Below are 14,717 nucleotides of genomic sequence, written 5' to 3' on the forward strand. Positions count from 1 at the left end.
CCTGATTTTAACTTTACATTACATGAGCGAGGGAAATCAAGTGTTATGCCCGAAGAACACAAATCCTCCTTTCGGGAATGCATTTCGAATTACCCTTCTCATACACAACTTTACACCGATGGCTCCAAAGAAGGTGAGAAAGTGGCAGCAGCCTGCTGTACTGCCAATACTTGCACTTCAGTCCGACTACCAGACGGCGCCTCCATCTTTTCTGCTGAAGCATGCGCCATTGGTTTGGTCCTCGACCATATCGATGAACACCGAATTTAAAAAGCAATTATTTGTTCAGACTCTCTATCTGTCCTACAGAGTTTACAGTTACGGGATCCTAAAAACACACTCGTACAAAACCTTGCTCTTCGAATATCTCGTATCTTTAAAAAGTCAAAAATAACTTTACTATGGATTCCGAGCCATGTCGGACTTAAAGGCAACGAATTTGCTGACAGGGAAGCAAAAAATGCATTGCATCTCGAACAAACAAATATCAAACTACCATACACAGATTTTAAACCTACTATTTGTACAGCTATTAAAAATGAATGGCAGAAACGCTGGTCTCTCGAGACCACCAAAAAACTTTTTAAGATATAACCGAAACTTAGAATATCTATTCCCAGCCGGAAAGATCGTAGAGAGGAAGTTGTCCTCGCTCGGCTCCGTACTGGGCACACATATCCTACTCTTTCGTACCTTTTAAAACGAGAAGATCTACCTTCATGCCACGCATGTGACACTCCATTTAAGGTGGAACCTGTTTTAATAGAATGTTCCGATTTTAAACACATTCGTGATAACTACTTTCGAGTCCCGGATACGAAAACTCTTTTTAGTTCCGTGGACTCGAAGGCATTATTTAACTATTTGAAAGACATCGGTCTATTTTATAGACTCTGACGTCTTTTCACCCACCTTATCCTTTTTGACGTTATATATATATCACATATTCCATATTATTTATTCGTTATCTGTTTTATTATTTTAACCCCTTTTTTATTTTTTATTATCTACACATGCAGTGCGAATGCTTTTAAAATGAACCATTTGATCTGATTTTATCTTCGCTACTCACATGTTTGTTAAAAAAATAAGATAAATAGATAAATCACCATGGCCCTAAATGACCACAGCCGTCGATTGGCCGTTAAACATAAACAAACAAACAAACAAACAAAGCTTTATGACAGCTGTAAAAAATAAATCACGTCTAAAGCGGAGGCAACGACCTTCGCTTCCGCTTGAAACCTGAAGTACTATCATGGGAGTCAACAAGATAAGACGTCACTCCCAGGAAACAGCCTCCGTACACTTTGGACCCTGCGGCGAACATCATGATGTAGGATGGTTACTGAGAGAGAAATGTTGATAATGACGTTTTAAATCTATTGGTAGAGTAACAGCTTTTATTTCATCATATAGTAAAAACAAAACGAAGGTTGCTAAATGGTCCACAATGAAACTTCTGGGATAAATTCAATTTCGATGTTGAAGATAACCGATTTCATTTTAGATAATACATTAAATCAAACATTGCATTTTATTAGACAGTTTGTTAAATATTAGTTTGGATGGTAGATATATTGTAAAAAATCAGAAGATGTATGTACTGTACAATACCAAAGTTGTGTAATAACGTCTGTTGATGTATCAATTTATCATCGATTTCATGTCGGCTAGTTGTCAATGGAACATGTCTACTGTCACTTTTGTATTACAAATACTGCCTTTTTAAGATCGTGCTGAAAACAAATTGTTTGCCAGGCTGTAAGTCTTGTTGTGCCTCATGCAATACTGCATTGCTATACTTATTGTAAATATGCTTAAATGTACTTGCCCAATAGTTCTCAAACAAATGTGTTTGGGCACATTTAATATATTGTCACCTTTTTTTATCCAATGAATATTACACATCTTTGATACTTTGATTCGGTATCTAATTAATAACGCAACGTCAAATCTTTGATCATACCTTTTTTTAATGAACACAGCATAACAAAACAAACGAGAACAACGCCAACTAGACTGTTACATATAGGAACATATCTATACCAATCACATTCCGACAAGTGTCCCAAGTTAAAAAGTACAATATATTAACAAATGATACGGTGGATTTCACTGTTGACAGGGCTAGAAAGTAGAAGAAAGACTGACATTGAACACGGATTTCTTTCGGAAATTATAAATCTGCTTTTCCGAGAAATCATTTGATACCCGTACTTCAATGTCAATAATAATTAAATAAATTCATTATAAAATTAAAGTGTCAGAATATTAAATTCCTCTTCTCCCTTTTTCAAAATATAGGAAAAGGAAGATTAAATCATACAAAACGTGTTGGTAGGCACTGACGTATCAAAGTGAAATAAGGATAAATTCGATACAAATGAAATTAGGTTATCAATAAAACCAAGAAAACAGATCTTTGTAAAGTTCGTGCATGACAGCAAATTCAATTAATTTCTCTAATTCATGCCCCTAATTGTTGCAAAACTATGAGTCGGTCTTAATAATGGATTAGTAGTCAATAGTATGGATACAATTAACTAACTAATGACACAAAAGTCTTTATTCATAGGGTTGATGAACACAACAACAAAAAATCAACATATCCAAAATTGTATTTCCAGCTTACTCTTACATGGTGTACGTCTCATGATCACGACCAATTTCATAGTATTCCACTCTAACGACAAAGTAAACAACGTAACGTTTAACAAGAACAACATATACACATCATCAACAAATAATTACAAAATATACCACATAACGGTGAAATTAGAGATAGCAAGGTGCCAACACACAGATCATAAAAAATACATAATAAGCAACATACAAGAACACAATACACTCTAGCGTCCACATACTGATTAAAATGTACCAGCATCAGCACACAAGCATAACATATGGCATATAGTCAACACACAAGATAACATAGAAATTAAACACTAGAAATACATAGAAAGGCGGCATCCATTTTAAATATTGGCAGAGGCTGAAAACAAAGCAAAATAAACATTTTACTGAACTATGTGGCCTTTATTTATATTTCAGGGTACCAGTGGTGCTAAAGCTTAATTCCTGCCTAAGAGATCGGAGCAGACATCAACACAACATAGACCAAATCAAACAATTTCGATTGAAATAAATGCGTTCCAAAAGTATGAAAATGTTCCTGCAACGTCTTAGACTTCCGTCAACCTGTCTCGCGTGTGAAATTATCACCTTTCTTTCCGAGACTAAAACAACAATGACAACTAAAAAAGAGGTAAGATGTTCTTTTAGTACTTTTTTAGGTATAAAATGTACTGATATAGTAACAATCAATTTCTATTATTGATGTTCCAATACCATTATGATATTTCGACCAGAATGAAAATAGCAAGAAACACCTGTATGCACATTGTTAATTATTACACAGAAGTACAGGTACAGTAAAGGGACTATTTCTAGCTATGTTAAATTTACATAGGAGCCTGCACCCTCATAACTTTTGTTTGAGAAGTGATACGAGATTTATGCTGTTATATTAACTTTTTTTCAATCCTTATACATCCGGTGTTATTACTTTGAATCACCCTACTAATTATTTAGATTATTAATTAACCTAATTATAGCATTGGGGTCGACAAATGGAATGTGAGCCTGAATGTATTTTTCGGAAAAAAATCATATTTTTTTATCATTCTAATTGGGAGAAACGTTGACAAAACACATTAAATTCGAAAACAAATACTGCCAAACTGTCAATAATGTAAAAACAATGTCGCAATCAGGAAAGGACATTCTTGAGGTTAAAATAGTCATATAGTACAGGAATGGTGCTAGACACACCCTTGTCTTGAATATGGTAATTATATTCTACGTAATAAACAATTCTACGTAATAAACAGTAACAGAATACTGACATACAAAAGTAAAATGTATATCGGATAGAAGTATAATAATCAACAACACAATGAAAACAACAAGTCAAGGGGGAAATTATCATACATTCAATATCATCAGTAAACGTTCCTGTCATACATTTTAACATATTTATAATTACCTAATAAATATTTATTTGTTTAACTTCATCATAACATGGCGATTGAGCAAAGATGAAACTAGTAGTTTCAGCATTGTAGTCATACCATTCAAATCTTAGCAATATTACTTATAATAATCAACGAACAATTTAGTCATGTTAACCTTTTCAAAATAACTTTGTACAATGAAAACATTTATAATGAAATGTACAATAACGCTCAAATATGTAGAAAGGATTTAACGTACATGTATTTACAAAACGAGCAGCGAGTTTCTAAATAAAAAAAACGAAATTGAAAATGATGAAACGATGTAAATTATACAGGAGTCACATTTATGTACTAATGCCAAATTATGTGTACCAGGAAAGTCCCCTGCAGTTTTACTTTCGCCATTTCTCCTTTAGTTCATAGAATTGTTCTGACGTTTTATTTTCTCCCGATTCGTAGGAACAACAAACCAAGTGTTCTCATATTATCATGCACTTGGATACAATAGGTTTTTTCTTTCACCGAAACTGTAACAGTACATTTTTGACAAATGTGTCATGGTGGGAGATTTTTGTATCTCGCTTTAAATAGGTTTTCTTATTGTGAATGGCGAAATCAAAATGAGCGATTATAAATTCCCTTATTGAAGGGTGTATATTTTGCCAGGCAGAAGTTTTCTGGTAAGAAATATTTTTATAGTTTAAATACAAAAATCTACAATAACGATTATCTTTTTGTGTTACAAGTGGCCTTTTATACACTTCGTATTGATCTAGATAGATTTATATACAATAAAGGTAGAACTATACAAATATTATCGTTATATAGAAACCTTAAATTAAAAATAATGATTATCACAGCAGCAGTAATTCGTCAACTTTACATTAAAGCACTTTCAAATTTAAGTTTATTTAAAAGTCAATTTCAAAATATCAAAAACACATTATGACGACAATTTAAAGCTGCGCTTTGCGATTTGATTGTATGCGGTATACTGTCCTCTCAACGGACATGGTCATATGATTACAGGTGCCTGGGGAGACACCACCAAAAGAAATAATGAAGAAGTGAGATAAGGAATAACAGATACGAATCAAAAGTGTTGCGATAGTTGCAGTATATCATTTTTGTTTTATTCAGTGCCACCGCCAAAGCAGAATATTGAAATCAAAAGTGTTAGGCGGTTCCAAATAGTTAAATCTTTCATTAAGAAACTGTCTGATGGAGCAGACCTATAATATACCGTGAACTTTTCGTCACTTTAATTTTCGCCTTTGTCGTCCTCCGTGACGAGGGCAAACAAATAGAAAGCCCTATTTAAAGAGATCTTAGGCTTGTAAAATCACATGTGACCTGTACTTCATTAGTATAGACTCTGAAAATAAATTATATCAATAACGACTTGTGATGCAATATGTGGCATATACTATTACACAATAAAAACACATTTCAATATTTTAATTATAATGTTCATAAAATCATTATAAATACAAATAATGTAAATATGCTACCATTCATCCATGGTATTTCGATTTACACATACACCATGGTATGTCAATAGACTTGTAAAACCTCGATATAATGCCCCTAATTTCGTTTCCCACAACAATAACTGCCACTATTAAACCATGTATCATTTTTCTTTTTAAATGTATTTCCCTTGTACTACATCTTCAATACATTAAAAATCACCATTGACACATGTCGGGTGTATAACGAGGTTTACTTTATGATCATCTGGAATGATATGCAAATATAGGTAAGCTCTGTATATGGATAGGCATGATGTGTAACCAGACAGGCAGGAAGCCCTACCATTATATACAACTTAATGTTACTGCTATAAGACGGTGTCTAATTTGAAGCAATTAACTACGTGATGGATACATCTACATCACGACTACTTCACGGCATCATTCTGTACTCTTGGGGCCCGATTATGTCGCTAACAGTCGAGTTCCAAAGACATAATACGACTTGATTTCTTCTGAATGCCACCATTAACCGAAAGATTAGAAGATATTTCGATATGAAGATTGTTTATATTTACTTCGTCGTAAATTCTTAATCTTGCTGCTAGTTCTAATCTGTAACGCAAAACTACGAGTGCAGATTTTAGAGATGTTTTTCATAGCAAATTTTGGAATAAAACACAATTCAAAGATTATAGAGACTTTCAACTTTTTAAATACTAGTTTGTAGCGCTAAATCAAACATTGCTTTTCACACAAAATATTACAATTACTTAAATCGTTATTTACATTAAATGACGATTCTTTTTTAAAAATGGATAAGTATTAATATTAAGTACTAATTATTATTATTGTTTATTTAGACCAAAAAACGTTTGAATACATTGGAAGTGGCATTTTTAACCAGCGGATAATGGAAATTGCTACAGACTGGAGTGTAACATCATGTCCAATACAATTCAAGAACCATAATAACAACAAATGCACTATCACTTTACCGTCATGTTAAATACACTACAGGTATCCCATGGCCGTCATGTTAAATACACCACCGGTATCACCTTACCGTCATGTTGAATACACTACATGTATCACATGACCGTCATGTTAAATACACTACAGGTATCACATGGTCGTCATGTTAAATACACCACCGGTATCACCTTACCGTCATGTTGAATACACTACATGTATCACATGACCGTCATGTTAAATACACCACAGGTATCACCTTACAGTCATGTTAAATACACTTCAATTATTACATTACCGTCATGTTAAATACACTACAGGTATCCCATGGCCGTCATGTTAAATACACCACCGGTATCACCTTACCGTCATGTTGAATACACTTCAATTATCACTTTACCGTCATGTTAGATACACTACATGTATCACATGACCGTCATGTTAAATACACCACAGGTATCACCTTACCGTCATGTTAAATACACTACAGATATCACCTTACAGTCATGTTAAATACACTTCAATTATTACATTACCGTCATGTTAAATACACTACAGGTATCACATGACGGTCATGTTAAATACACTACAGGTATCACCTTACCGTCAAGTTGAATATACTACAGGTATCACCTTACCGTCATGTTGAATACACTACATGTATCACATGACCGTCATGTTAAATACACCACAGGTATCACCTTACCGTCATGTTAAATACACTACAGGTATCACCTTACAGTCATGTTAAATACACTTCAATTATTACATTACCGTCATGTTAAATACACTACAGGTATCACATGACGGTCATGTTAAATACACTACAGGTATCACCTTACCGTCATGTTAAATACACTACAGGTATCACCTTACAGTCATGTTATATACACTTCAATTATTACATTACCGTCATGTTAAATACACTACAGGTATCACCTTACAGTCATGTTATATACACTTCAATTATTACATTACCGTCATGTTAAATACACTACAGGTATCACCTTACCGTCATGTTAAATACACTACAGGTATCACATGACCGTCATGTTAAATACACCACCGGTATCACCTTACCGTCATGTTGAATACACTTCAATTATCACTTTACCGTCATTTTAGATACACTTCATGTATCACATGACCGTCATGTTAAATACACTGCAGGTATCACTTTACCGTCATGTTAAATACACTTCAATTTTCACTCTACCGTCATGTTAAATACACTTCAATTATCACATTACCGTCATGTTAAATACACTAGATATCACTCTACCGTCATGTTTAATACACTGTAGTTACATATATCACCTAGCCGTTATATTCAATACACTAGATATACATTTACCGTCATGTAAATTTCTTTTGATTTAATTTCATAAAAAATATGGTGAAGAAATTTATATTTACATATATACACCTTAATTGCCCTTTTTATCAAAAAATGAGGATTCACGCGCAATTTCGGTTTCACGCTCTACCTTATTAAATAAACAAAAACGTGGGTGCCTTGCGGAAAACCAATATTTATAGTTTTAAATTACCACTAATTAGTGTTATTTAGTTTGAACGACGTGAACTGGAACAGTCCATACCTAAAAGCAAATTGTATGTATCACCGTTGGTAATGTTCTGCCTTGGAAACTATTGCTTCTTAATGGTGTTTTGCAGTGTTTCCAGCCCTAATAACAGAAATCATTGATATATAGCCATTCGACACATGCTGTTGTCGGTTAAAAGTATGTTTCAACAAAGAATTCTGACAATATTTGAGCAATTTATTTCTCCTCCTAGCTCTAAGATTGAAATCGGCTCTTCATTGAAATAAATTGTGATTACGCCTTATTGAAACTTGTATATCAACAAAACGAGGAGGAAATGTCTTTAATATTGCAGAAGACATGATAAAAGTAATTACAAGCTTAACGATCTTGTCGATTTTTTCTTTTTTAAATATCACCCTTTTTAGTCATTCTTACATCACAAAACTCACACTAATGAGGTAAAAAGCAAGTACTGAATTAGTTTTTTTTTCTGGCAAGCATATCGCAAATTGACTATATATCAGACGACGCCTACCAATCATTACTGAAGATATTATCGTACTTCTTCAAGGCTCACTTTTGTAAATCTTTTCTTTGTTCTGTGTTAGCCTAAAACAATCGATAATGTATCAGTTCTGTTTACACTTAAAAAATATTTTATTTTCTCGCAAAGCTGACAACGCCCCTGTACGTCTGAGCTTGGTTGAGATTGCGAAATTAAGGACAAATGCGTTGTTTAAAGCACCTCTCGGGTCTGATCATGAGTTGATGTGTAGGAAGCCTACACCTGAGATATTTTAATTCACGTATAACATACTAAAGGGATTTTTCTCAAATTTCACATAAAGATTCCCGCTGGTCCCTAGATACGCAGATGACCGACAGGAGACGATAATAAACTTTGAGAGTTAAAATGTGTAAATACTTTTTCACAGAAAGTAATACACTCCTATGCATGTGTTTTCAAAAAATTAGGAAATGCTATGCGTATTAGTGGATTGATTAAACCACAGGTCATTAAGTGTGCCACATATCCTGACATCTCTGTACGTAAACTATATGATTAAAATATCTAAAAGATGCAAAAACACATGAGAAGCAAACAAATTGGTTGTTAGGTATGATACCATATCTTATCGTATAAATCATTTGAATGTAAATAATGACATATTAACGGCAAGGAGACTGTATCATTCAAATTGTTTTAGTTGTAATATTATACAACTTTTCATGTATTTCGGGTCAGGCAAAATTCGATGTGATATTTATTTCAATTTCTTGAAAAATTGATCTTTTGCAATTGATTCGCAATGAAACTACCTTGTTTTGAAAAAAATATCTTAATGGAGCAAAGGAAGATATCCTAGATCGCATAGTGTCCAACGTTTTAGACTCCGAGAGACCGCGATGCCGTTTTTCTCTTACCACTGTTAACTAATAACTTCTTTATATCATTTATGCGCCTGTCGAATAGTGTGTAATGCACTTAACAGCAGACGTTGATTGCTTGTATATTGCATGTTGATTAAAATAATTGAAACCTGTCTCGCCAGAACATTAACTGGAACTTATGTTCTGAAGAAAAGGGTGAAGTCAGCAAATCAAATAAAGTTAAACATTTCTTGTAATTAAAGCTTTTCAGATCATACAAGAATCTCGTAAGAAATCTGAAACCGTATATCATTTTAAGTGGAACGGAACGGCAAACTTATGTTTAGACTTTTACCAAGGGAATAGCGCATGTAGGAATAGGAAACATTTGAGTTATACTTATACGTTATTCTTATAATATAAATTTATATGCAGAATTATTTCTTTTTTCTGAAGGCATTTCGGGAAAAGAATACATCGTATTCAAATGTGAACGTGAAAAGGATTCCTTTAGTCTTATTTGATATATCTATTTACTGATATGTTTTACTTGGTGCATTCTAGGACGCATGCGTTGCATGTAACATAAGCAAAAGTTGTACAAAATGGTAGGAGAAAAGCATGAAAAACTATACATGGATCCCATTACCCTTATATGCCCGCTTGGCACGACATTTCATGCCTATCCATATACGTCAAACCCACGACTGGGGCGTGTGTGAATTGGAGTTGATACGAGAACACCTACTATAAGACCCACGCAATTCAGTGGGTCGATACACAAACAGCATGCGCACTTCACGCCGGAAGTAAGCACCTGTGATACTGTAGAGGAAAAAGTTAATACAATAATTCATATAAAAGATAGTTCGTGTTATATACAAAATTCCTTGCCAATATTCAATGTCGTCACTCATATCCTGCTCCACAGATTTGTACACGTATTTGGAATGGAGAAAGTTTCGACACCACACAGCGAAGTAAGGAACATTAAAAACGACAAAACAAAATGAAATTGCCAAAAGTATGACAGTAAATTCCAGTTTAATCACGCTTTCCTCGGTCACAATCTTGCACTCCTTCTGCCGTTTGTTCCTGATAAAAAGTTTCCTGATAATAAGAACATTCAAAACTGTTATGATGAGAAAAGGTACCAGTGTAATAAGCACTGCGAAAATGCTATCCAATACAAACGAGAGGAAGTCGTGATCAGGGTCGCTTGTACAGTACGGATGTCCTCCGCTTGAACCTTTGTGTACACCACTCAGCACTGGTTTGTAAATTACCAATAGAACGGCAACACATGATGTTGTAATGATGATTCTTCGGGTACTACTTGGTGTACAGATATCCCTCCGCCGGAGCGGATGACACACTCCAATATATCGCTCTACTGTAAATGCCACAACAAGCCAAGCGGATAAGAAACGTGAAACATATGACATATATAGCTGAAACTGACACACGCCTGTCGTATCCAAAAACAGTACTTGCACATCAGGGTTTAAGTAAACCAATCCCCTTCTCAACCATTCAACATTCACATAGAATATCAAAGTGAGAAGATCTGAGCTGGATATTGCTGCAAGATAGGTACTTGCTGATAAACCACGCATGTTCTTCGACAGAAAGACATTGAGCGAAAGGCAGTTTCCAAGTATGCCTATGAAAAGAATAACTGGCGTGACATATGCGTAGAACATACGGCCAGCCTTGTTGACCATATGGTCTTCCACGCTTTCGCCTCGTGGTAGCCATGCATCCATGCTCGTACAGTTTGGTGCGGTTGCGTTTTCGGGGATTTGGACCCCGGAATGTTTTAGAAGGTTGTAAACGAAGTCGAAGATATTCGCGGTAGAACCGTCCTTGGAACATGGTGAATTATGGGATCGATTAACCTGTGAAAATAAACAAAACGATGTTGAATAAATGTCTAGTATTTATCAAAAGTTAAATGTTTTAAAGCTAGACTAGACAAATTTAAAGGGATAACATCAGAATGGAACAGATACGAAAAGACAGCGCAAAGACATGAGGCGGCACTCCCTTAAAATTTAAAAACAAAAAACGTTTTGAAGGATTATTGTATTTGACACCACAAACACACTTGTCAGGTCTTTAGTTTTATCATGCAGTAGCCTATCTCATTCACGGGATTTCCATCATCTCCCTGGCACACATCTAATATCATGTGGAGGCGTGTGCCTTGGAAGACACCGTGGAAAAGAAACGAGGAGTAAAAAAGAACAGCATTTGTCCTAATTTATCCTGTTAAATTGAGGTGCTGTTACATGTAACAGCCAAATACACGAATAAACTGCCTTCAGCACACACGCATACATTACACACATGTAAGCACGTCGTTAAATGGCATTGGCTGTAATAGCTCGCTTGATCCTGCAAACTACTTTAAACACACAAACAAATTATCTATTTTATGGACCTATTACGAACACCCAGATGACTTCTACATAGATATTCATAGATCAATTTGTGGAGCTCATGAAATCAAAAACATTTGAATTTCATAAACAAATTACCCTCTTACCGGATGCGTCCCTTTTGCAGTATACACAAAAAAAATGGGAAACCTTTGTTTATATTTTGTATTAGAGCCAAATCAGCTGTATCATGGATAACCTTTATGAAAATTCTTTTTATTTGATTTAAATGCAAAGGACCGACTCAGGGAAAACATTTATACATTGAGATATTAATTCCTTTAAGAATAATTTTTTGTATTTGCCTGAGGACGTGACCTATGAAATGTAAGGAAATAATTGCCCTTCGTAAAATTCGTCCTTGTATCCCCGTCTAATTGCATGATCATAGGGCAGATCGGTTAAGAGGTAGAGCTTGCATCACTTAAAAGTGCTACATTTATGTATTTTGTTTAATTAACCATTCTGGACGCGCTTTAAGTTTTAATTTATTTCAATGCAATGAAAAAGCACCGATATGTTTTGCTTTTCACGAAGACAATAACCACAAACAACGGGATTACTGAATCACCACTTGTAATGTCATCTCACTGAATTCTCTTAACTTGGACAAGACATGTTTGTAGTTTTCGTAAACCATTATGCGCCCCCTCACTTCTGTACCAAGGCCAAACAAAGACAGGTGTAAACGAAGGGATTGATGTGCTTGGGTATTGACGTCATTGCAACAGCTTATTCCGTATATAGATGGTGTCCAGGGGCGATAAGCATTTTAAAGATAACATTTTGAAACAATCACTCTCCTATAACAATATGTCCCAAAACGACATTAGCTGTTCATAAGACGCTCAATCAAACCAAGAAATTCACGCTCTTGTCCTAATTCAAGTAAATACCGCCTCCAGTAACCCGCTACGGTATAAGGAGGCACCGAAAACCACTTAGTGATACTGGTAACCTTTTCGCCCGCCCTAAATGAATGTAGACAAATAAAACGATGTAAATCTTCTTCAATAAGTCTGACAAGATAATAGCATTAGTTTTTCACAAAGCCACATGAGTATAGGACCAAGCTATATATTGTTTTCGCGACTGTACATACAGAACAATTGTACGATACTACAACCAACCTAATTGTCATGTTTGCACTGAACCATAAATAGTAAAACATTTTATGATATAATGGGTCGATTCGAAACAACAGCGTGAGAATTCTTCCGAAATGTTTGATTTTGATAATGGTGCTGTGCCATGCATAATTCAACTCCTTTTATTGAAAAGACATATTACACAACCAATTCATCTTTAATATGTGCAGAAAGGCAGACAAATCAATCAAAAATGCGTCAAGTTCAGCTGGTAAACTTCTAAAGTGACAGAGAATACTGTGTTCTTTAAAACTAGTCGAAGAAATGGGAAGAAAACCCATAAAGTTAAGTTGACGCGAAAAGACAAGAGCATGAACATTTGTTGTCGTAATCTTTATTTAATAGTTAACAAAACGGCTAAAACGATAGGAAAACGGTGTCAAAGGAGTCCTTTGTAAATAACATTTTCATGAAATTAAATCTACACAGGTAACGTTTTTGATACGTTTTTAGATAATGTCCTATAAACAGTTTATTTTTTTAATTTACCTTATTGGCGGGGTTTTTGATTATATTCGACTAATCAATTTGTTAGTTCTACTATCTAAAGGCACACGAGGTGGACATGATTTACGCTTTTTAAGGATATGATTTTCACCAAATATTCTAGAACATTATACATTTGAAAATACTTAAGATAACTTATAAAAAGGTTGGGTGTGCAACACTTAACCACACACATTTTGTCTATTCTAAGTAAGAATTAATTTACATTGCTACACATGTTTCTAAAATAATCACTATACCAACATTATAAAAACAAACTGTGATGTTTGAACCCTATAAACTGTATCAAGCATTGTTTTACAGTTCGCTCATCATGAAAAAGTTGGATGCTATTTTTTATCGGCGCATACAGTTGTTAAATATCTTAACGCAAATGTCTGATCGCAAGCATGACAATGGGATTGATTCTTATTTCGTTAATACAACATACATATATTGTACTAAAATCATATATATGTTTACAATCATAATAGCAGTTGTACAATGCGTCGGTTACACGAGAAAAGTCTTGTATTGTTGGGGAATAATTTACTTATACCGTAAGTACATCTTTTCTGTTTTCAGTGCGTATCAACACATATAAAATATCACTGGCAGAATTCTATTTTATCAACTGTAGTGAAGAATGTAAAGAATTTTAACGAAATTTAAACTCATGTGATCATAGTCATTACAAAACAAAAATAATGGCTACTATTTTAGATTGTCGGTTAATGCCAATACTATTTATACTTTTGTAAGCTATGCTACATAGGATGTTATATGCTTTTTTATATCCTGTAGAATACGAAACGTCTTTGTTATCTATATATCGATATTTACGTTTATCAGTAACCGACGCTTTGCAAGACTTGCTCCCTTGTGTTTACCTACTGAAAGAAAACTCTGGTCACCGGTGATCATGTTACCTTGCACATCTGTCATAAATCTCGAGTGGTGTCCATATCCCTGGTCTATAATAGGCAGCACAATATAACCACAACTTAATCCTGAACGTTCAATTTATACACAAATGGATATCGTTAACATTGGAACAGTCCTCAATCGAACCGAACATTTCACATAATCTAGTTTTGGCAAAACATAGATATTAACATTCAGGAAAGCATCGAACTATTCGATTTTTGAGACAATTTCAAAAGTAACAAACATGTACACGCAACTACGAGCGTGACTCGTGTGATGTTTTTTTTATGCATAGCATGTTACAGTCATATTAGATAAGCAACAGAAAGAA

General features: G+C 34.4%; 1 protein-coding gene across 1 annotated transcript; it reads right to left on the bottom strand.

The window, feature by feature from the left end:
• Positions 1 to 10,079: 10,079 nt before the first annotated feature.
• LOC110457352 (neurotensin receptor type 1-like) lies at positions 10,080 to 11,108 on the bottom strand. Its single transcript, XM_021508579.1, has one exon. It carries the CDS (start codon positions 11,106 to 11,108, stop codon positions 10,080 to 10,082), a length of 1,029 nt encoding a protein of 342 aa, XP_021364254.1.
• Between the last annotated feature and the right edge of the window lie 3,609 nt (positions 11,109 to 14,717).

Source organism: Mizuhopecten yessoensis, unplaced genomic scaffold (genome assembly GCF_002113885.1).
Source record: "Mizuhopecten yessoensis strain PY_sf001 unplaced genomic scaffold, ASM211388v2 scaffold9109, whole genome shotgun sequence".
NCBI classification, from domain to species: domain Eukaryota; kingdom Metazoa; phylum Mollusca; class Bivalvia; order Pectinida; family Pectinidae; genus Mizuhopecten; species Mizuhopecten yessoensis.

Excerpts from the sequence above, each read along its gene's own strand:
- LOC110457352 (XM_021508579.1), bottom strand. The coding sequence starts at position 11,108 with ATGGTCAACAAGGCTGGCCGTATGTTCTACGCATATGTCACGCCAGTT.